We start from the raw sequence: 25,385 nt of genomic DNA, 5'->3' as shown, positions 1-25,385 counted from the left end.
ATTTGTCTTCTATTTAAAAGGACAAATTAGCATTTCAAGACTAAATGAGTTTACATCCTTCAGAAGGACCCTCCTCTCCCTGCTCTTCACACATTACCTAAAATGTTTAAAGAATAAATTATTCTGTCAGGGGGAAAAAAAGACACGTGAAGGCAGAAAAAAGTGCAAAACATGTCAGATATTTCCTGCTGACCAAGCACACTGCCAGGCTTCACAGCTCTGTGTTCTCTCACTTTTTTCCCTCTGAACGCTTGTGTGAAGTGAAAATGCAGCAGGCATATATTTAGCTCCTCTTTCCAATTGTCACTCATATTTCTATCACATTTTTTTTGTTGGTTTTTGCATCTTGGTGTCATAACTTTGGTTCCTGTTTTTAACACCAGCTCCCTCTCCCACATGTCTCTCTGTCACTTATATACTTTTGTTGTTTCTTTCTCTCATTCACAAGGATGCTCTCGCTCTTCAGCTCGTCTCTCCCTGACTGTCAGAATGATTTTAGGTACCACATGCTCAGTTGTCAAGTTGTCATGGAATTGTCATGCAGGTCCAATGGCATAAAGACCAAAGAGAGATGAGAGATGAAGAAATGTAATTTCATGGGTACAATTGTTGTAATGGCACCAAATACAGATGTACGTTTCTACAAACCACTAATAAGTTACATTTATATGTTTTATATATATCATATCAACATTTATAAGTGACATAATATATAAAGCTGACTTTGACAACCAGAAATGAAGGGGATAGTTGATGATGTGACACCTAGGCGAGACAACAACAAAACAGATTGCTTTAGTGACCTGTTGCTGTTTTATAAACTTCTTTTTAGGCACCAAACGTGGTTGTGTTGTTTCAGGAACCTTACGTGGGTGTATTTGTGTTTTTTTAGGTACCAAATGTGGATGTTTTTTAGTGACTCTTTGCTGTTTTGTAAATTGCTTTTCATGCACCAAACATGGGTGTATTAGCTGTTCATCACTGTTTTAAGCATGAAACATAAGTGTTTTTCAGTGATCTGTTGCTGCTTTATTAAACTGCTTTTTAGGCCCCAAATGTGGGTGTTTTTTAATGACCCATCACTGTTTTACAAGCGGCGTTTTAGACAGGAAACGTGTGCTTTATAGCGATCTCTCACTGTTTTATAAACTGATTTTTAGGCACCAAACGTAGGTGAATTTTAACAAACATCACTGTTTTACAAGCTGCGTTTTAGGCAAGAAACATGGGTGTTTTTTAGAAAGCCATCAGGGACAGTGCCAGGAAAAGTAGATGTGCTTTACGGTAACTTTGTTGTGTTTCTAGCCAGGATCAAAAGATGATTCTTCCTAACTATAACCAAGTGGTTTTTGTGCCTAAACCTAACCACACATTAACCACAGCGTCACTGACACCTAAAAATCCCCTCAAAGCTTCAAAGTGTCAGCTACATAATAACGTACAAATGTTAAATATTCATGGGTTTGCATAAAAGTATAATGCCAACATTTATTCTGGTGACTGGGTTGACCAGATATGTTGAATTTTCAATATTTCTGCTTGTGTTCAACTCTGTCCTGTTAGATGACCTGGTGTAATTTAATTCAGTATACACATAGAAAACAGCAGACAAATGCAAAATGAAAGAAAAAAGGACAGAAGAGGTCAAGAAGCCAAAGCTCTATACAGCTGGTCCTCCCTAGTAGGTTTAAACAAACAACAAAAAGACAAAAACTTGCAAGTCTAGCATTTTACAGTACTCCCATGCCCATACGTACATTGGATGTACAGAGGACCCTTCTTGTGACTCTGATGTAAACCCCAGTTCATACTTGCTGCATCCACACGGCCACCAGGGTTCACATAATGTGCATTTCAAAATTGCCAGGAAAATATACCGGGAGTTTGTTTTGTGTACTGTATGTACCGTACCGTATTCTTTATCCATGGTCCTGTTCTGGTTAAGCAGTCACGCATCATATTCCTTTTCTGACTTTTCTTTTTCTTCAGCCAAATACAACAAGCAAAGATGCTCTTCTCATTATCATGAGGTGGGCATCTTGTTTTCTAGCGAGCATGCATGGAGCAATCGTCTATAGAAGCCGTGTGTGTCCACTGTCCATGTACAAGCCTCCAGCATCTGTACTGAGGTATGGACAAACCTTATGTGGGCGACAAAATCTACAGTGAAGCTGACACAAAGCTAATTTGAGGCGATTTGCCAAATCAAATTGGTATCTTCCAAAGTTACAGATTTTTAGCATGAAATTCAGTAGGGAAACTGAATTGAAGGATATAGTAACATAACGAGGGATTTTCATATTAAGAAGACTTTTATATTGGAGGATACCCACTGGATTTGGTTAAATGAGACTGCTGGAGCCTCATATTAGTTTCGCCTGAAGCATTTTCACTCAGAACAAGGACCTTGGATTGTGTCCCCGATCCTTTATAGTGGAATCATGCCAGGAAGAATTGCTTTATGGCCAGTATGGACAGGAGATGATAAAAATGACTTACTCTGCCACTGTACATATAGACATGTGAGTATTGTATCACTAAAATACAGATTTTGAAAAACAAACTTTAAAACATACTCAAAGAAAAGATCAGAACATTTTGATTAAGAAACTTGGATAAAATGAACAAGGTGTAATAGCTATAATACAGTGAGCTAATGACTGTAGCATGAGGTTGTGAGGTAATGTGAAGATAGCATAGTTACAGGAGGTGACAACAAAATCATTAACACCTGCAAAACATATCTAACACATTATGTACGCCCTGCAAAACATACTCTGGCAGTGGCAGATGTCTTGAGGCTGTGTTGCTGCATGAGATTTGCTATGTCTGGGTGTTCCTGTTATTTCGTCCACCCTTTATATATGTAATTCTTAGCAAAAGTTCCAACCTGTTCCCTATAGAGAAAAAAACAAAATAGTTTTATGGAACAGTGTTTAATCCTCATTATCATTATAGAGAAGAGCAGCTGTCATTCCTGTTAACCTTATCAGTCAGCGGAGGTTTGTGACACGTGGCCAAAATAGTAGTGTACAGCATAGAAACATATGGTTGGTTAGTTTACTGTATTTTGCTGTGAATGACCTACTTTTTAAAGAAACAGCCAACAAAAACTGAAAGGATAATCCCCCCTATCTCTATGGGCCAGCCTTCCATGTTATGAATTCTTCTTCACATTGAATTTTCTACGGTAATTTGGCTATAGTTTGGTTGCTGCTGTGCAGAATATTTTTTATTTATACTATCATTATTATGAATGTCGCTGTCAAATGATGTTTTGTTATTCTGGAAATTGGAATCCCCCATCTGAACGGCCTCGGAGCCATGTGTAAAATGTGATTTGGCACAGCAGCTCAGACTGAGACGTCCCCTGGGCTCTCACCTCACCCTCTCACATGCTGCTGGTCAAATAGAGGCTTTGTTTGGCCACTCCGCTCAGTGGATTTCTTTCTTTCTTCTCGTTTTTTATCCCTGTGAAGGCAGCCAGAGCATTGTATAAGCATCAGGTATTTTAATGCTGATTAGCTTGTGGAGAAAATGACCTTTAAAAATACCATAAAGGCCTAACAGAGCCTGTGACTAGTAACAAGAGGCTGTTTGGTAACGTCATCAAGTCAACAACACTATAATCTGGAGTGTAATAGGTATACAGTGGGGTTATTAGTAGTATGTGCAAAACATTTGCAGTTTGGCTACTGAATTGTCTATGTGTGTCCTTCCTGAGGGCATTAACAAACAAAAGTCACTCTCTCTCACCCACAAATGTACACAGATGTCATTATCTGTATCTATTCAACCAACAAATGATCCTTAAATGTATTCAGATAGAAGACCCAAAGTGGGCATGGTTTATATCAGGGGTGTAATGGTTCACAAAATTCACAGTTTGATTCGATATGTACAGTGGTGTCATGATTCGGTATGTTTTCAGTACAGCAAAAAAGCAGAAATGCCAGAGAAATTCACTTGATTTTTAAAATCTGAAATGTATGAAAACTAATGTAAATTGGGCTTTTGTTATTTGGTGTAAAGCTGGAGTTACGGTCTAGCTTGAAATGGGCTCATTAAAGTCTGGGTAAGCACTCTCTGAGCTCTTTCAGTCAAATAAATACATGAATTAACATCTCTGTTAAATGCAACAATCATATAAACACAAGCTAAACAGTTGTCACGAATGTACCTTTCAGTCCTCTGACTGAATCGCCTACCCAATATGCTGGCAGTTACAGCTCAGTGCTATGGGTGTGTGCTTTGTGATAACATTAGCTGTTGAACGAGAGGCTAGAACAAGAGGCACGCAGCAGCTACTTGTTCCCTGGTTCAGGGGTTTTGTGCTACTTGGTTAGTTGCTAAGGAGAGCCTGTAGTTGTGCGGCAGATTGTTCTTTGGCTCAGTGGGTTTTTACCCCTTCTCTCTCTCTCACCATTACCCTCATAACTCACAGCGAAACTGCAGTGGCTCCAAAAACCTGGACTTGTAGGTTATCGGAGGATCTTGTTTCTGGTCTGGTAATGGCGTTACTAACCATCTTGCATAAAGGTAGCTTAGCGTAGCTGCCTCCCAGAGTGCGTCACTGGAGTAGAATGTTCTGGTTTGGGGGTGGGAGGGAGAGACAGCATGTTGCATGTTCCATCATGTGAACTGCCTTGTTGAGTGCAGTGGCACTGAGAACATTATATTAAACACAGTTTAAGCTGTATATTTGTTTTCCAAATGTCACAGGATAGTTCAACATGTCCATCCATTTGTAATGTGTACGGAACTTTTCAGTACCAATACATGTATTGTTAGTTTATAGTGGAAGGCACAGATGGAGCCTATCCCAGCTGACATTGGGCGGGAGGCGGGGCACACCCTCGACACATTGCCAGACTATCACAGGGCTAAACAAACAAATGAGTCTATGTAGTTTTTTAGTTTTGTCTCTTTTTTTTTTTTTTAAGATGATTTTCAATTATATTTATGTAAGGGGACGTTTATTCCCTAATGCTGTATTTATTTCCCAGTGCTTTTTGTTTCCATCTGTTTAAATGACCATTAAATACGTGATAGAGTGTTAGAGGACGCTAAGTCAACATTCCATATGGCTGATACATGCTGTTAGTTACATTTTAAACAAATGCAATCTGGCTGAAATACAAGGTAAATCTTTTTTTCCAATAGGTTTTAGATAAAGTAAATTGAAACATACAGTAAAAACTACAGATTCTTAGCTTCATTTTGATGTATAGTTTTTGGGGGGTTGAAAGAAATCCAGCAGCCACACCAGGCTTTTGTCTGGCTACTCCTGCTTGTGACGTCTCCTCGTCCTTGTTGCGAGAGTGACATAGTCTGGACTCGGCTCTCAGCCCATTGTCAGCTGTGTGCTAACTCAGTGGGAGTGACTACAGAGTATTGTGGTTACTTATTGTGTAGTAAATAAAATGACTTGTTAGTGACATTTAATTTGCAAACAGAATGGGCATTTTTATCTTGTGTAAAAAGAACAAAAGAAGAAAAACTTCACATTATTTGTGCTTACTCCAATAACATATTTGGATTCAGACACATCCCCACCTCCAATTAATTTAGAATGTAGCAGCTCGGTTTCTTATTGGTTTCAGTTTAGAACTGATATGAAGATTTTACTCATCATTTCTACAGCTCGTCTGGGTCTGGCCCCAGACATGTTGACTCCATATGAGCTAGTTTGCAGCTTTAGATCCTCAGGTAGCCTCTCTGGCCATTCCAAAGTTGGGGCTTAAATCTAAAGGTGACCATGTTTTTGCCATCAGGTCCCGTCAGCTTCATAACAACCCACTGGAGGAGATAAGGCTTGTAGAATCAGTGACTTTGTTTAAACCACTTCTTAAAATCCTGTTTTATAAAGCTGCTTCTATGTTATGTCTCTTCTTTATTATCATCCTTTCATTGCTTTTATTGTCCTTTAATTGATTTTATTCTTTTTATTTGTATTTATTCATAATGTTGCATCTGTCAAGCACTTTGTAAACTCTGTTTTTACAGGTGCAGTATAAACCAAAGAAGAGACACAGCTGTTGAGAGTAACCTTTATGAAATGTCTTCAGACAGAGGCTTCATGCAAATTTTCATAATAATTCAAATTTGTCCACTGGACCGTTTTATGTGTTTATTCGCCCTAAACAGCTGAGGTCCTTACTTATCACAATGTTGAAAATAAGGTCCAGTGTGTAGGATTTAGGGGATATATTAGCTGACATGGAATATTGTCGTGTCTGTGTTTATTTAGTATGTCTGTTTGTTTTGCAGAGGAGGAGACCTTTGCAGATAATTCAGTGCCCGTTAAAAACCTCCTAAACTTCTGGGGTCTCATTTGTACACATTCTGAGAATACTCTCAGAGAGCTCCTGACTTAGCCTAAAAACTTTAAGTAAGGAATCCCAGCTTATAAGTGATTTAGGAAAGTTCTCAGCACAACTCTGAGCAAGGTGTGGACACACAGGGGAAATGAAATGACGGCTGATGCATACTTTTTCTTTTTACTTTTAGTAGGTACTGCAGCTACACAATCGGGACATACTACTTCCTCATAACGTTACGCCCTGAACTTTGACCCTTTTACTCATATATTTGTTACCATGGAGATTAAACAAAATGCCGAGGAGAGTGCAGAGGATTGTGGGTCAGAATATCCAGAAAAGCACGCTGGTTTGCAAACTGCGAAATCAGACTGGGTGTAGTAGAACATCCTGGTATTTTTGGCATACTGCATTTGACATATGTATTGGTACATACTAAATCTTTTTCTGACATACTTAAACAGTGTGGTAATTATGGGGATTAGAACGCACAGGAACTGCTGACTGTGACAGTGGTGTCACCACTGCTGCACTGTTGCATTTTTCCAATTTTCCAAATATCTTAGTTTTGTGATGATTTTATTTCTGGCGTTATAGTGTTGGGTGGGAAATGTGTGCGTATCCTTAATGAGACTGACCACACATATTATCCCTGCACAATCTAATCTGTAGCATTTTATTTACTCACTGTCATCCAGCATCTGGAGAATATTTCTCTGACTGATTTGTCTTTCTGCCATTTTCTCCTCTCCTCTTAAGCCTCTTAAAAGTCCTCCTCTATACTCCTAACAGTTTTCACCTTAGGAGCTCTCTTAAGGTTTAAGATGCTCTGTGAATAACTTTTGTCTTTACAAGGATCTAGTCTTAACTTTAAGGAAAAATTCTAAGAAAACATCACATTCTAGGAATTTTCTTATAAATTCATAAATAGGAGCAACTCTTTGTACTAGGAACCTTTGTGAGAACGGCCCATGGATTTTACCAAAGAAAAAGGGGAGCACACAGTGGCATGTGGTGGGTGAGCCAACTGTCTCTAAAACACCAAAGAGCATCAGAGAAACATTGATTTGTTAAGCAACGTGCTTATCCAGGGTTTTTACCAGTTTAAATCATCTGGTCTGTTTGTTCTGGAGAGGAAGAGACCTCTGCGGATAATTTGGCTCCTGGTAAAAACCTCCTGAACAATAAACGCTGAAGGAACTCTAGCTGGATGAAGTTTCACTTGGTTGTAATATGTAATCATCACCACTAGGTGCCACTAAATCCCTGTGAATCTTGCACTCTGAACCTTTAAGCTTTTTGTACTGTAGCTGCACCAGCTGACTCAACTAGACACCTCCCACCTATATACTGATTTGTCATCTCCTGTTTCTAACTCACCCACCACAGGATCATCATATTTGAATATTCTAACTAACTCTGAGTAATACAGTGATTTCTTCTTGCAATTTCCCTTCACAGGTTTTTTTAGTTATGCAGATACAAGTGGTGAACAGTTCAGCCAGGGAATGACTGCTCCATCTCAGACTGATTAAGAAAAAGTAAACTGAATTTTGTGTAGCAGTGACATATATTATTGTTCCTTATAAATGCACTCTAACCATCATGTGATCCCTTAGATTTATCTTGCAAACTCTCAGCTGATAAAGCTGCCTACAGCAGGTGCAGGTTGTTGCTGTGTTCATGTGGACAAACTTTGATATTGAGGCCCCTTTGGTCAATCGTGGTTAAGACAGGACAACGAAAATATTAATAAGTTATGACTTCCAGTAAACTGTGTGTTTGCATCTTGTTGTCAACAACAAGTAGGAGGCCTGAAGTCACAATTGTCACTGATGAGGACAACTTCAGCCCAATCATTTCATATCATAAAAAAATGACATTTTCATCATTGACAGCGCATAATGTCTCAAGTCTTTGTGTCACCACCTTGCTTTTTATCAATTCCTCCTCCTCTTCCTGTTCCTTCCCCACCTCCATCCCTCCATCCTTCACTCTCGCTCTGATTCCGGCTCTGCAGTGACAACCCCGAGCCCATCTCATGCATCAGCTGTCAGGCTAGGATTCGTCACTAGAGGAGGGGGGCTGAAAGAGTGAGATATCTCACCGCCTGAACATCTTGACTTGGAATTTATGCTGATGATGACTCCCATTGCCCTCCAGCGATCCTTCTGTTGCCTCTTCACTGGAGCGTACAGTCCCCCGACATCGGCGTGATTACGATCTTGCTGTGGTCTACTGTCTCTCTCTGTTCCTCTTTCACTCTCTCACTGTCCCTGCCTTTGTTCAAAAAACTTTTGGGTCACAGTTATCTCAGAGAGAGATTTTGCAAACTTTCAGTCTGCCTTTGTTTCTGCCATTCAGCAAAGTTCACTGTCACAACAGGGCAAAAGATTAAAGCAACGGATTAATTGCTTTGATCTCAGCAATAATGATTGTTCTGGCCTCATTTCAAAGGAAAAATGCAATTGAGGATCTCTGTTGTACAAACCTTTATTTACAGTTACCCCTTCATCCTACACTGCTCAGAGACGAAGGAAGTACATCAACTGATCTGACTTTCAGATTTTTCAAGTTTTAATAAGGGCTGTGAAAGAGTTAATTGTATTTATTGCAATAATTAATCACATTTTAATCACATGAATTTCAAAATTTTTGAAGTCCATATAACAAGGTAAGGCAAGTCCTACCAGTTTGCAGCAACACATAGTCAAAACCACTTTCACGGACTGATGTTGCAATCGACGTCTGGAAACTGTGTGCAGTGCACAGCGTGTGTTTGTATGGCAGGAGTCTTGCTGCTGCTGTCATATTCTGTGCACCGTCTGTGCCAGTTATTATCACCTTCCTTGCAATGCCCCATTAATTTGCAACTTTGGGGAGGTGCTGGGCATGTTCCTGCATAGCGTCGTTCTTCTGTATATCCAACAGTTAAGGCAAAGGATTGCAATGCCTAATCAGTGTCAGTATGGACCGCAATTACACAGAGATTACATTTTGATTACTCACTGACGTTCAGTGATCCCATTTAATATGACAGCATTAGCACTTTTTCAGGAGTTCCTGTTCAGTTGCTCTCTCTGATTCATACAGGTCCTGTATGCATGAAACTGTCGTTCCCTGCAATGGTAAGACATATGACTGGTCACAACCTGCCAACCTGAGGACGTCCCCTAGACTCCAGTCTTTCACAATGTTGACTGGTCTGCAGTCAGTTGTCACCCATTCAGCAAATGCTGTAGTTAACTTCTTCAGTTAGTTTTCATCCAGAGGTCTGTGGCAATTCATTCACTCCAAAAAAAATGCTTTGCCATCTTTGGTGATGTGGTTACCTGATGACATCAGTCTGATTAGCTACACCTGTATGCTCATCTCATAGGTGGTAGCTCAAACTGGAAGCACTATGGTGATATTTTAATTCTGTTTGACACAAGGTGCATATTACTTTTGACTTGTAGACTTAAAGTGAAAGGAGCAATTCAAAAGAGCAGTGGTGTCCTTTTTATCCATCACTGCAGCAGCTTGACTAAAATTAAGGGTGCATCAAAGGGACAAAATAGCAGCATTAACATGATTTTTTTTTTAAAGTGTCATGTTTGGACCTTAATCACATAAGGTCACATAAGGAAAAATGAACACAGTTTTCTGTGTAACTTTAGCATGGGGAATTGACTGGTGGGGTCATTTTCATGATACATTAACACCAGGGCTGTCTAACTCATTGAACCTGACAGCCCATTTTGAATTTTGGTTGGAAATCCAACATGGAAACATCAAAATTCTTTTACCAGGCACCTAAAAGATTACAACAAAACTAAATTAGAAAAATGGATCAGAGGGATGCATGGCACTAATAAATGTGCAGCCAGCAGTCAGGTAGCTTAGCTTAACATGACTGGAAAAAGAAGGGAACAGCTAGCCTGAGTCTGTCCAAATCACCAACCAACACTTCTAAATCTCACCGTAACTTGTTCTTTAATCTGTACAAAACCCGGAGTGTAAGCCTATCTGTTTACCCATGTTTTCAGGTTTTCAAGCTAAGTTAACCGGCTGCTAATGCTAGTTTTATTTTTACTGTATCTGCGTATTTCACAAAATACCAAGCTATTCCCTTTAAGGGATATTTTGCCAATTTTCAACCAGCTTTGCATCATAACAGTGTGGTTAGTATGTGTACATGAACTGTGGTAAACTTCCTTTCATCTTACCAGTGCTCAGATCTCCCTGCTCATCGCCCAACTCAAATCCACCCAATGGCACAAAATGCCTATGGAAGCGAATTGAGAGAGCTGCACCCCTTCTCTCCCTCTCTCTCTCTCTCTCTCTCTCAAACTCAGATCAAATGATAAAACTAAGCTGTGTTGATCAGAGAAAAAACATTGATTTAGTTGCTGTATTGTAGGAATGGGGAAAAAATAGATACAGCATAGTATCGCAATATTTTGCTTAGCAATATTGTATTGATACACAAATGGCAAGTATCGTTTTTTTTATAATATAAATTATTAGTACTAGTCCATACCCATTGGTAGCTTTGTCACCTTCTACCTATGCCAATCCTCAATGCCTATGTGCAGTTTCACATAGACTGACCACGTCAGTGAGTAGAAAAACGTGGGACAGACAGAATGACTGAGTGACAGAATGACACACTGACAGTTTCCGTGATTATGTACAGCATACCATACCATGACTTAGTCATACCAAAAATTAGAAAACAAACAAACATTAGACCACAGGAGGAGCCACAGCGATCGGTCACATTTTAGCCATTTTTAAGCATTTTTCTGTTGTTATAGCGCCACCCAGTTGCCAATTAGAGTTAAATTTCTGCAGTCACCTTGAGGCGTCCTGTTCTACATATCTACCAAGTTTAGTAAAAATCGATATGGCGGTTAGGCCTAGATAAGAAATTAGCTCTCTAGCGCCCCCATTTTGTTTGATCAGGTCAATAATGGAGGGGTCCCCTCAGATTATGTGTGGTCATATGCCTACAAAGTTGCGTGGTGATTGGTGAAACCCTTGAGATGTTATACACCTTTATGTGATGAGCCACGCCCTCCGCAATATTCATTGCCTTATAGAAGCTCAGTTTTAGTAAGTTTTCCAACTTTTGCCAAGAGGGAACTTTAGATATTGGTCCCTAGATTATGTTCACCGAGTTTCATGCAGATCTGTCAAACTTCCTAGGAAGAGATCGATTTTAAGTGTTTTTCACAAAATTCAAAATGGCAGAAGATCTGTGTCACCGGAGGTTATGGGTTCTTGAGGCAAATTTGTTCCTCATGAGTAGAGGCATCTCTGTGCAAAGTTTCATGTCTCTACGACATACTGGGCATGAGATATTTCAATCTGTTGCTATAGCGACCCACTTTGGCCAATTGATGTAATATTGCTTCATTCGCATCCTCCCATGACCCTCTACCACCGTGCTAAATTTCACATGGATTGACCAAGTCAGTGAGGAGAAAAATGTGGAACAGACACACAGACACACCCACAGACAGAGTTTTCATCATTATATAGTAAGACTGCAAATACGAGTTATACTATTGGTTGCTGACTAAAATAATAAATAGATTTTTCAGTCCACAAGATCTAGTTACCGCAATAAAATGATTGAAGTGAGATAAACAGACTAAAATTGTGATCTTATTAGATTAAAACAAATGTTGAGAATGTTTTTCCTAAATTTGCTGTTGAAAAGAGTAATGTATTGCAATAAATGTTATTGTAATACTCAGCATATCGCTGACGTTGTATCGAAGAACGTCTCATCATTTCTCACTTCATATGTTTTCAGAAACATATTTTAGCTTACCTTCTAACTAGAACTTAAGATTGTTTGGCACCAGCCGGCCACCATATTGTTTTCAGATGGGCAACTTGTATTACATCATCCCTAGCATGAGCCTTTCTTGGTCCAGTGCAGCAGCACAGTGTATTCTGGTTGTAGGTGTAGGTTCAGGTTTCTAGTCATGTGTAAAGAATTTCAATGAAATTCTTGTGCTCAGTGGCACTCCCAGCCTACACAAAGGGCACCCTTCCCCTTCTCCCATTAACAAAAAAAAGAAAAAAAAATTACATAGTGTATGCAATCTATAGGCAACAATGTGCAGTGCATATGAATGCATGAACTGTTCAGCAACCTAACTGCCTGAGGAAAGAAGCTATTACTGAGACAGGTGGTGTGTGATTTGATGCTCCAGTGATGTTTTTTCGATGGAAGGAGTGAGAACAGAGCATGAGCGGGATGGCAGGTGTCCTTAATGATGTTTTGGACTTTACTTTTGCAGTGTGTGGTAAATGTCATGAAGCTGTGGGAAGTGTTGTCTACCTCTTGAGCAAAAGCGAATGCCACAGCCCTTTTTCTCTGGTCATGTAGCAGCAATTTCAAAAGTATTTGTGTCTTTCTACTGCATGGACAGCCAAGTTTTATGGAAAAAAAAGTATATATATATATATATATATACATCCAGCAGTGATCCAGCAGTGAAATAGTTTTTAAAGTTAAAGCTGTTTCCTGAGGTTGGACACAACCTTTAGAGTGTACAGGGGCCCAATGAATTTCTGTACTTTTAATCCCTTGCTCTCTTTTTTCTCACTTCCTCAGCATCTTGCAGCCAGACATGGGGAAAAAGTCCAAGTACAAGACATCAGTGAAGAAAAAGACTCTCAACCCCGAATTCAATGAGGTACAACTTGTCTCCTGCTCTGCAAATAACCACAGTACACCTGGCAGCATCTTGCTGTACTGAGCTCAAGATGTTCTGTGGTGTGTCTGAGGTTTGGATGAGCGTTGCAATTAAGTGTACCGTTTTAGACTTACTTCAAATCTGACATGCCTTCCTTGAATGTTTTCTCACCATCAATCTGCATGTTTCTACTGAAAATGAACTAAATTACTAATTCAGTTCCTTTCAACTCTCGTGTTAATGACTCACTGATATAAATATGCTCTTGTGTGCACCACCTGCATAGGAGTTTTCATACGAAGTAACCCTGGACCAGCTGGCGAAGAAAACCCTGGAGATCTCTGTGTGGGACTATGACTTGGGAATGAGCAACGACTTCATAGGTAGGCTGAGAAAAAGCTGATGTATGGAGGGGAGGGGTGGAGAGGGAAGCTGCGGCAGCAAAGTAGATGACTGTACAAGAGTGTTTGAATGAAGGCGACGCGATTGCAGAAAACATAAAAACCAGGCCGAGCGTGGGTGGAGAGAAAAGTAAAAAGAAAAGAAAAGAAAGAAAATGCGGAGATGAGGGGTAATTATGAGGCTTGAGGAGAACGATTTGAGCAAGCCAAGGCGAGTTTGAGTGGAAAAGGAAATGGAGATGCTTTAGAAATCAAAAAGGATCCCCATCCTTCGTGGACTTGGCACATCAGATTGCTGCTGCTTCGTCAGAATGCTTAACAGCTTTGGCATGGCCTGATGTGTATATCACAGCAATGGAACACATGGGAGCTTAGGGAGTGATGGGGAAGTAGTGGGGAGGCACAGTCAGAATGGATTACCACCCTGTGAGCTTGGAGGCCTTCAGATCAAAGCATTTTACTCTGTCTAATGTGTGTGTGTGTGCATGTTTGCGTGTGTGTGTATATATGTGTCTGTGTGTGTGTGTGTGCACATGCGTGTGAGGCCGTGGGTGGGTTGTTGGGAGACACCCAGTGTAAAGATAAGCACAGTGAGTTATTAGCCCTGCTGGGAGAAAAGGCCATCAGTCTAACATACAGCCCCAGATAACGGCCATTCCCCTGACCATTATCATTACAGGTCTGCTAGCATGCCAGTTATGTTAATTGGGGCTGGGAGAAAAATGACATAGCAACACAGAAAAATGGAGAAAGAGAGCTGATAAAGAGGCAAGAGAACATAGTCCCAGTCACTTGTGTAAGAGTGAGAGCAGTAAGAAGCGGGCTAATAGGCTTGGCAGAAGATATAGGGGCTGTCACCTGGTAAAAGGTGAGATTTCAGAGATACATGGAGGAGAAAACTCGACAATGAGGGAATAAATTTGAGGGCAAACGTACACAAAAAAACACAGGCAATAAATCAAGTAGATGACTTGCTGGAAAGATCGATACACAAGGAGAGATGGGAAATTTCATTCTCACCATGAATCATTCTAAACCTCTTCTGAGTGAGCCACGCTGTGTTTTACAAAGTCTATTTCATTTTGTAAAATTTGGCAGAAAACATGAGACAACAGCCGAAGAAACTGAAGAGACACTATGGCCCAATCCCATTTCTCATTTTCACCCCGACCCCTACCCCTCTTTTTCGAGTGCCCCCTACCCCTTGCAACAAAGTTACAAGGGGTAGGGGTTGAAATATTCCCCTATGAAATGGGACAACCCTTCATACCCAGAAACGTCATCATTAGTCGTCAGTGACGTCATAAAAAGACGCGACGAGTATGTTGCCGGGGAAACCTCACAACTAGCGAATATTTTTTGTTATGTTTGTTAGAACAAATGTATATAATACATTGAAATGACATTTCCAATGGTTATCATAGTCTTTAAATATTTAGTTACGAAGAAAATACTCACATTTATGGTTTTCTTTCATTGCCTCTGAAGCCTTCCCTGCCATCTTGCCGGTGATTCACAAGGCATTCTGGGAGATTTCTCGTAGCACTCACTTTGAAGTGTGCCTCTGAAAAACTCCATTTGGAGGGCCATATAGCCCTAGCTCTCCGCCCTTCCCCTCTGCCTCAATGAGAATCGGGACATCCCTACGCCTATGCGTGAACGAGCAAAACGGAGGGGTAGGGGCAAGTAGTAGGGTTAAGGGGTGTATTGGGATTGGGCCTATAGATATAGATATACAAGTCTTTAAAGGTGATGTGTGTACGATTTGGGGGAATTTGGTGGCATGTAGCAGTAAATTGCAGATTGCAACCAGCAAAAACTTCTGCTTTCCAGAATTCCTTCACTGTTTATTGTTAAGAAGTTTATAATAGGGGCCAAATTATCCACATAAGTCTCTTTTTCTCCCGAAAAAAAACAGACCAGGCAATAAGATTAGCTAAAAACACTGAACAAAGCAGTTTCACGTTACAGATCAGTACTTCTCCGACGCTATTCAGCATAACAAGGCTCACCCACAACATGCTATTGTATGCTCACCCCTTTTCTCTCATAAACTAATGTGTGCTCACCTTTTTCTGATGCAGACATCCAGGAGATTTTAATTGTGAGTCTCTTCCTTTCCTTAATAAACAGACCTGGCAATTTAAACTGATAAAGACTTTGGCACTTTGCTAGTGCAACACTTGCTTATGTGAAGTCAACCTTTTTTTACTTTGATGACATAAGATGCAGATGTTCACAACATTTTCACCGGAATATCCACAAAGGCTTCTTCCTCTCTAAACAAACAGACCACGTGATGTCAACTACTAGAAACACTGAATAAAGCAGTTTCACGTTATATGTCAGTTTTTGTCTGGTGCTGCACATTGCAGTTTCTTAGAAGGAGAACACAACAATTCACATTTTCAGGTGATTATACACTAAAGAAAACATACTTTAATATTATTTTCAATTTCTGCCAATTTATCCTCCTAAATCCTACACACTGGTCCTTAAAGTCTTTTGGTGGAAGACAAGTCTCATGTCAATTGAGACAAGTTCATATCAAGTCTTAGGAAAGGGTTAGTTGATCTGATACCCAAAATCAGTATGTGTGCTGATAAGCAGGTGAGTTATTGGGCAAGATGCGACTGATCCAATTAAATACAGTTTATTACGGAAGCCCTGAGAAGTGAGGTCAAAATTTTTTCGACTGAATCCTGCCTGTACAGGCTGTTCTCATAAAGTGTATGTTTTTCTACAAAAAGTAATGCATCCAAATTCATACATATCCCACGTAATCATGAGCCTGTAATTCATGCACAATCCACGTATTTTGGAAGGCTGTGGTCATGTGACTAGTGTGCTGATGGGAGTAAACAAGAGAGCAGTCCTTAGCAGTCTGTGAGGAGACAGGTTGGGGTCGTGGATGGGTCACAAAACCATGGTCTTTCCTCCCGGGACTTTCCCCAGGAGACACTTGTTTAGAACCACGTGAACTCTGAGTGATTTTAAGGTACATACTCACCATGTTTCTTTTCCTTAACGTAACCACTGTAACTTTACTTGCCCAAACCTTACCTCCGTAACTTTACATAAATTGCGTAAAAAGCCATCAGGGCACAATACAGAAAAAGAAAAAAAGGAATAATTTTTGCTTGTTCGCAAAGTTGTTCATTTGTGTTGATTTCCCATTAGCTCTTGTTCTTTTTTGTAATATTAACAATAAATATAAAAGTTAATACATTGTTTTGAAGGCATCCTGACATGTGGACTAGGAATTCTTTTCACAATATTAAAAATTCATTCTGTAATGCTATTATTTCTTTGTCATCCTCTATGGTCCTATTATGCATGAACAACACTACACTGCCTCCATGATCTTCATTGGTAATGCTCTGTTTTGTCCATATCCATAAGTTTTCAGAAAGCATGCTCAAGTACAAATGCAATGAACGCAGAGTATAGACAAAAGGTTCCATCCATCTCTGTGTTCATATCTAATTAGGAGCATAAATGAGCCCTTAGAGTGAAAAGTCAAAATCCTACATACTTTCTCACCAACGCACTCCTGGCCTATCGCTGGGCAAAGTAGGGATATTTGTTAGACTGTTGGTTTTTAGAAAGTTGCTAAAATGGTCAGACACAATGACTGATGAGCCAACGAGCACTTTGTCTGAAGCATATGCCTTCCAGTCTACAGGTGTGCTGGATATTTAGTTCACACATTCTTGTGTATCTGCTGGTTGGGTCGAATGAGGCAGATGTGCAGCGGAGGACAATGTTGTGAGGGGTAAAAATAAGCAGACAGAGAACAGGGTCGAACCTGTGCAAATGTTGCTGCCCACCTGCTCGCCAGTCTGAGTGTCAGCCTCACCCTTGTCTGTGCCATCTCCTCCGGCTCTGGTTCCTCATCCTTCTTCTGTCCCCAAACGCATGTCAGGATGGCTGACCGTTTGTCATTGGCAACCCGCAGGCTCAGACAACACTCCATCGATCTCTGTTCGGAGGTGGTGGGAGTGTTGTGGGGGCGGAGGTGACTAAGTGATGTGCGTGATTATGCCATCGAAACTCTGTCAACAGGTTTCTAACTTCTCTCTGAGTCCTGTGTAAAAGAACAGGGAGGGAGGATACAAGATAGGAAACACTTAAAGGCTGCCTTTTTCCTCCCAGAAGCAGCATCTCAAGGCAGCATTTAATACTGGGCTCAGATGAGTTGCAGATCAACAATCGAGCCTCGTTTGCTCACGGCCATCATTTTCTAAGGCACTGTTAGAAGGCAGCATTGCCAAAATACCGTGTTTAAAACTTCACGCTCCATTAACTGTGCAATCACAGCCAAGGGAATGGCTTTGTAATAACCTCGGTGTGACAACTGCCTGCATCTCTCTGGCTTACGGTCTGCCTCTCCACCAACGCCTCCATCACCTCCGCTCACTTTCACCTGAGTCATTTCCTGCTTCTATGCATATTTATTCCCTGCTGGCTCTTTCAATAAATCTTTCGTTATCTCAATCTCTCTGTCTTGTAATTCCCCAGCTAGCAGCCTGTTTCTCTCTCTCTCTGCCTGGAGGACTTTGTCTCAAATGTCTTTTTACTTCCGTCTTTTCTCCCATGTCTGTCTACTCATCAAATAATAATCATCTTTATTGGCATGAATGTAGGCTACATTATTGCCAAAGCAGCTACATTACTGAGTATTAGATTTTAACAAGAAGACAAAATGTCTGTAAGGCTGTCCCCTTGTTTGTTGTTGTTTTCTAATGTCACCAGTGGTGGAAAGTAACTACATTTACTTAAGCATTGCTCTTCATTTTTGAGATACTTGTTCCTTACTTGATTAGTTACATTTTACACCACTTTTTATTTTCTTCTTGATTAAATTTATGAGGGAAATAATGTACTTTTTATCTGGCACCTATAGTTACTTTTCAAGAGAAGGTTTTACTTAAAAATACATGATAAGCTTATAAGATTAAATAAAACAGACTCTAGCTGGAGCCCCTTGTCACATTTTACATGTCTATCAGTTGTTAGCAGTTCCACTGAAAATGTCTCATATGGTGTCATTTAAAGCATCATCATGACAATGTATCAAATGAAAATGTGAGAAGGAGTTCTCTAATGTGCTGACAGAGAATTATCACCCTAATTGGCAGCTCTTCTCGGCTTTACAGAGCTTTATAGTGAGTTTCAGCTCATTGTTTAGCTGTGCGGCTGCAACTTTGCCATTTTGCTTAACTTTAACTGCTGTCATGGCGTTGTTTTCTCCCTAAAAAAAAGCTCTCAAAACCCACTGTGAACTATCTGCTCAGCAGACAGATTAAGTTAAAGATTGGCTGGTGAACTGAGTGGAGCATTTAGCAGCTAAAAAGACAGATATTTCCCTCAGGAGTTGGAGGAGACCAAAAACAGAGCTAAAAAAGTATGAATGTTGGACTTTACATTAACCAGGTAGCCAGAAACACAATTGAGCTATGGCTAAGCCACGCCCCCCTCCACTCACTCAGACAAAATAGAGTGCCGAAGTCACGCCCCTTCCGGTAGAGCTCATGGGACCTTAGATCGGAAAAAATATGAATGGCAGTGAATGGGGAGAGCAATATTATCTTTTGTTCCCGTTTGAGTTGCGACATGAAATCTAAATATGTTGTTAATGAATTTAAAACATACATTTTAAGGTCAAGAAGGTCATACTTTGTGGTAAAACTGTTGAGATATAAGCTTTTTAATTAGAAAGACTCAAGAGTACACAGGAGGAGGTCACGTATGTGACGTCATAGCTTTCGCTCGCTTCCTGCAGCTTGGCCTCCCTGCTGAAATTCCACTGTTTTATGATTAATAGATTTATGATTGAAGATGTCTGTGTGTTTTGCACCTGGTTGCAGTCACATCAAGCTGCAGGAAGCGAGCGAAAGCTATGACGTCACATACGCGACCGCCTCCTGTGTAGTTTTTCTAATTACGTTTTTTTCAAAAGCTTATATCTCAACAGGCTAGCTCTGTAATGCATTTCAATGGACGTCCAGGCAGAGAATGTCTGAGTGTATGGGAATGGCTATATGCAATGTGATTGGCTCATCGCGTTTGAGGGCGGGGCTTAGCCATAGGTCAATTCCAAATGAATGATAGCTGCTGGGTGTGTAAGTTCAGTGTCAGTGTTGTGTTCCAACCCAATCGCCAAAAAAATAATATTGGCATTGTATGTTCTGCAAATACTGATAAGTTATATTTGCACGTCATTATGTTGCAGATATGTTGAAATTGTACATTTTAGCAACCCTGTGGTTAACGTGTGGTTAGGTTTAAGCACAAAAACCACTTGGTTATGGACATGGTAAGGAAAATATCATGTTTTTGCTCAAAGTACTCTGTTTGGGGGGGAAAATCTCAGAAAAACAGTGATGTCTAAAAATAAAAACCAACTGAAATGTATGAAATGTGCAAATTTATCATACAATACATATACAATACCAACATTTTTTTCTGGTGACAAGGGTGTGTGTTAACAACTTTTTTCTGTCTCCCCCAAGTGACCAAGAAAAAAAAAAAAAGAAAGAAAATTCATAATTTTAATTTTCTCCATTTTTAAGGGCCTAACATTACCTCGCATTTTACCAAAAAAGCATGAATAGGGACAAAGAGTAAAGTGTAGACAAAAATCTGAAAAAAAAAACAAGCAAAATTTGGAAATACAGGCTCTTCCTGCAGCTCACCCGTCTGTCCTAAGGCCCTCCCAGCAGATGACTACAGACATATGCACACCCTTCATACAGTAACCCAGTGTTTCCCCGTGCATTGATTTATTTACTCTTATTTTATTGTAGCGCTGTACACGAGACATTTGCTCAGTCCCTCCTTGCCCCACTCTCTCCCTCTTATCAGACCACAAATGAGAAAAGAATGAACTAGCAAGCCACCCAATGGACCCTCTGCCTCACTCCCCTTCACTATGGAATGCTTCCCCAGGAGGAAAGTGGGTAGTAGCTCTAGACCTCCAGACCCAGGCAGCAACAGAAAGTTTGCTGATCCGGCGGGGTTGGCATTTGCGCTGGTTGTTTTGCTGTGGCCGCTGACAGGACGTGCATCTCTGGAGCTGCTTCACGCTTTCCTCCCTCTGAAGTGGTCTGTTGCGGAGGGCAGTGAGGCAAAGAACACTCTGTGATTCAAGGCTCCAGCTAACGTTAGCTACATAACATGAAGTTGAAGCCGCAGCTATGAGCCTTTAGTTCCTGTCAGCAGAGGGCTAATTTCCATCCCTGAAATGCTTTGCTGATAACACGTGTTTTATTGCAGTTTTTTCAGTTTCTCTTTTAGACTCTCTTTTTGATAAGTTTGTCTTCCTTTTTTGGGTTGATCTGCAGTGTAGGCAGTTATTGCCAGTGCTGGAATAGTAACTTTCTCTGCAGGATTCTCTGGCACTGACTTGGTCAGACTTTTACCAAAGGGAAGTGACCGCACATCTGCATTTGTAGAGCAGCCAGTAGGAACGCCCTCTCTCTGAAATGACCTGTGATTGGCAAAAGTCTCCTGCCACGGGCTAGATTTTCTAAAGCCTAAACACAGAGCCAAGAGAGGGTGCAGAGTTTAGTTTGCAGTCGACTTGGTCTACAGTATGCTCACAGTTTAGATTCTGACTACCCAAGCTTTAAATAATGCAATATATAATAATTTATCAGTTCCAGCTGACACTTTCCTGCAGAAATTTTACTTGTAATGGAGTGTTTTTACTTTGTTGTATTTGTACTTTGACCTAACTTAAGGATCTGAGTGCTTCCTCCACCACTGGTCTTTCATCTTTTATTCCTTTCCTTGATTCCTCCCACTTTGTTTCTCCTTTCGTCACCCACCAAAATAAAATTCCCATCATCTCCTTACTCTTCTCCATTTCTGCCTCTGTGTTTACAGGTGGAGTGGAGCTGGGCATCAATGCAAGTGGACAGAGACTCAGACACTGGTTCGACTGTCTCAAAAACAAAGGGAAGAAAGTGGAGTACTGGCATACGCTCACACAGCAAGGAGCCCCGAGCAGTGACAAACCGGACTAGATCACACAAGAAATTCATGCATACACGCACACCTACACACACAAACACACACACTGGAAGATGGTTGATAACAGAGACCAAGTGAAACAGTAGTAAGAGCAAAGGATAAAACATGCAATAATAATAATAATGTTGAAAATGATCATATAACACCAACAATTACTGCACCAAGTATTAGTATATGATATTCATACTAATATTAGTGATGGTAAAAGGTTGTAATCTGAATACTTTTTTTTTTCAAAGGTGAACCAAATTGTGACGATGTCCTCATTAAAGTGTTAACGTAACAAAACAATACTTACAAAATTGTGCTTTAGACTTTAATGTATCGTGGAAGTCGCTCATATTCTGTCATTCAAATTTACACCTAATGAAGAGATTTGAGATTAATGTACTCAAAGTTCATTCAGTGAAAGGCGCCAAAAGTATGTGCACGCTAGTGACTCATAATGTGGTACGTAGTTAAAGAAGCAGGAATGTAATGAAAGAGTGATTCTGTACTGAGAAGAAGTTTCTATTTTAGTGGTTGTTGATCTGATGCAAAACAACACACCGTATTATAAAGCACAAAATGATCCATATGGTGGATTTGTACCTTTACCGTTTCAGTGTTCTTGTTCTTATGTCTTTCATTGTCTTTAAGTGACAGTGGCTTTCTATACACCTTCATACCAGACATTAACGTGTCAGTGTGTGCGTGTGTGCATGAGGGCTATGAGAATATGAGTGCCTACATTTTCTGTCTGTGCAGTGTGTATGTGTGTGTGTGTGTGTGTGTGTGTGTGTATGTGTGTGTGTGTGTGTGTATCTGTATTCACATCACACCCCATTCAAAATGTCTCCATCCAAGTTAAGAAGCACAGAGTGAGGTGAGAAGAAATATTAACAAAGGACAAGAAAGACATGAGAGAAATCCTACGCCGCCACAGGCCTCAGTGGTGTGAGTGCTCCTGGCTGGGGGACACTGACAAGCTGTCAATCATGTGTGTGCCAGAACCTTTGCCATCAATGTCTCCCATTACCAGCCAGTCATAGTGCAACTTTCAGGATGGATTTTATCTTGATTGTAACCTCTGACCGCTCTTTTTAAGATTTCCTGATGAAAGGATGAATGGATATACAGATATTGCTTTTTGAAGGTGCCGTTTGTAGCTTCATTTCACTGCAGCTTTTCAGATTTCAACAGGACCCAAGCAGGTTTTACCTCAGTGACTCCAATTCTTCTCCAACAGAGTCACAGATGATGCAATATTTTCTCCCTGCATGGCAATATCCCAGCAGTAATACATTAATTTCAGGCATTTGATTGGTCCTGTTATCAGATTTATGAGAATAGGGATTCCCAATAGCCTGAAAAAAGTCCCCAATTCAACATTTTACACCCTCAGACACTGTTCTGGAGAGAATGTAAAAAGTATGTTCAAGAAATTTGGCTGAAATCTACATCAACCGTCTCAACCACAGCTCTTTCACGTCTTTTGTAGTGAGGTTGTATGCAGTACTTACCTATACTCACTTTATTACATGTCAGCTGGCATGTCTCCGGTTTGGAGAAGCAGGCTGGAGTCCAACATGAAAGCTAAGCAATGTACTGCTGTGGATGGGGGGGTCAACAACAAAATGTCTTTTGGCAACCTAAAAAAAAGTCCTTCCTAAAAAAAAAATCAAGTGCACACTTATATTTTGAATTTTCACTGCTTTACCTTGCTATCAGACAGTTCTTTTCTGAAGCCTAGGGTTGAGCCCAATAGTCAGAGGGAATAAATACCCAGTACGGAAAATGTACTTTTTACAAGTATTATTTAAGTAAAACGTGTCAATGTCTGTAGTTGTGATGAAGGAGAATCATCATTTGAATAGCTGTGCTCGGTTTCTAACTCAAAAACTGTCTGAAGTTCATTTCTGTGATGTTCTATGTGTTCTGTAAATAGTTTTATAATAAATAATAAATAAAGCAACTTCTGATCAGCCAATATCAACTGCAGATGTAAATAACAAGTTCTGATTAGGCCCCACCCATTTTAAGTTAAACCCTGCCCACTTCTGCTCTAAATTCTGCCCTTTCTAAGATCAAATATGGATAGATACAGATAATGGTGTACTCGCTCGTCCCATCTGAAACCATCATATCCCTGTCTTCAGAACCAGACTCCATTGAGAAAAATGGTGATTTAACAACGCATAATACAGGAGCTGCTGGTCTGTCGCTGCCTCAATCAGTTAGTTTGTGTAATTGTGTGTCTTTGGCCTATAACAGGCTTAGTTCAGATTCACTAAAGTTACACAATAACACAAACCAACTAACTGATTGAAGCAGCTGTAGACCAGGGGCTCCCTATGTTCAGTGCGCAAAAATTACTGTTTAATTCAATGGAGTATGGTGGCTTTGACGAGAGCACAGATGGGGACCTGACGCTGTTATTAGCTTCCCTGTCAGAACAGGCTGTCCGACGGAGAAGTACAGCGGTGAAAATACTCTCAATATAGCATACACTTAAACTGTAATAGATCTTTTTAGTTTGGACTTTTTAAGGTGGCTAAAATACGTTTTGCTGCCTCCCCCGTTTACAGCAGTACGCTGCTTAGTTTCCATATTGGTACTCCTGTTGCTTCTCCAAACACAGGGAGTGCCGACTGAGATCTACTGACTGACACACTGACAATGGATAGTTACCCCATACAACCCTACTTCAAAAAATCTGAACTATTCCTTTAACCTCAGGCAGTCAATTTCACTCTGTGTGCATGGCAGCAGGAGACAGTGGATCATCGAAGGCCAGGATCCAAGATACTGAAAAACTATGCTAGATCACCTACTGTCTAAATGCCTGCCAGAATATCAAATGTACTCCACCGGTTCATCTTTCACTACAGCTCTGGCCATACACAGGTTCACAAAAACACACTCACAGTCGGTCAGTGGCCTCCGGGAGTTTTTCTAACTGTTGAATCGATCCGGCTGCTCATATTCTTGGTGTCCTTCAACAACCTTGTGAATGTCTCATCGTTGACTGCAAAAAAAAAAAAAAAAAAAAAAAAAAAAAGGATCCTTCAGTGGTGAATTAGGTTTAGAATAAAAAAGGGCTTGGGCATTATCAAAGCTTGGAACTAAACCATGTGGTGTAACAGGACGCTTAAACACATTTTCAGTTAGACCTTAAATTACTTTAACAAGAGGGTTGGGCAAAGATTATTCGGTACTTTCTCTATGCACATCAGAACTCCCAGCACGTTGGCAGTGAGATAATCAAACCAAAACAACAACATTATGTTATCCAGGCATCAAAGATGCATTTTCTGGGAATACTCAGTACTTTGATTGGGGCTAGGCTGGGTGACAGTGATCTAATAGAGTTCACATTTCAGGCTGGATGGTTGCTTCTTCCTGTCTCTGGATCTGTTGGTTTTGTTTACAGTCACCAAATTTTCTGACTTGTCTATTGACCCCGCTTTGCTTCTGTAATCACTTTATTTGCAATACAGCTGCATGTTTAGCGACCATTATATCAGCGTGTATAATAGAGTGCAACCATAGCTGATCAATCTGAATGCTGATGTGTTTACAGTCTCTGCCATCAGTGTGTATTTGTTTGTGAATATGATGATTCAGGGTATTTTTTGCTCAGTTGCTTTGCTTTACCAAGCAAGCTATTGCTTTAAAAGACAAAACCTTTACTGTCACAGATTTTGACACTTCGTCTTCCTTAAAATTGATATCAGTGGGAATGATGCAGGAGGGCAGGGGCGAATGAGATGGGGAATTCACTACTGCAGTCCCTGTGTACTCACTGTCAATGTCAATCACACAGTATGGCTGCCATCCTGTGGTGGGTTTGTGTAACTACTTCGCAAAATAAAGAGAAGTCGTTTCAGTGGTCGTCTCTTTTCTTTTGAATGATCCACATTGTGCTTCATTCTTCAAAAACATAAGACAGG

The 25,385-nt window shown here is 40.4% G+C and overlaps 1 protein-coding gene across 1 annotated transcript in view; it reads left to right on the top strand.

Moving 5' to 3' along the window:
* The window catches only part of doc2d (double C2-like domains, delta), a 62,226-nt gene extending 36,938 nt beyond the window's left edge, over window positions 1–25,288 (top strand). Inside the window, exons 9-11 of the mRNA XM_049572600.1 lie at window positions 12,934–13,015; window positions 13,302–13,398; window positions 21,307–25,288. Of these exons, the coding sequence (XP_049428557.1) occupies window positions 12,934–13,015; window positions 13,302–13,398; window positions 21,307–21,446 (319 nt within the window). The 3' untranslated portion in view covers window positions 21,447–25,288. The remainder of the gene's footprint in view (window positions 1–12,933; window positions 13,016–13,301; window positions 13,399–21,306) is intronic.
* The last annotated feature ends 97 nt before the right edge of the window (window positions 25,289–25,385 follow it).

This window comes from Epinephelus fuscoguttatus, linkage group LG3, assembly GCF_011397635.1.
Source record: "Epinephelus fuscoguttatus linkage group LG3, E.fuscoguttatus.final_Chr_v1".
Taxonomy (NCBI): Eukaryota; Metazoa; Chordata; class Actinopteri; order Perciformes; family Serranidae; genus Epinephelus; species Epinephelus fuscoguttatus.
The sequence above is the reverse complement of the archived record's forward strand: the minus strand, read 5'-3'. Positions and strand labels throughout refer to the sequence as shown.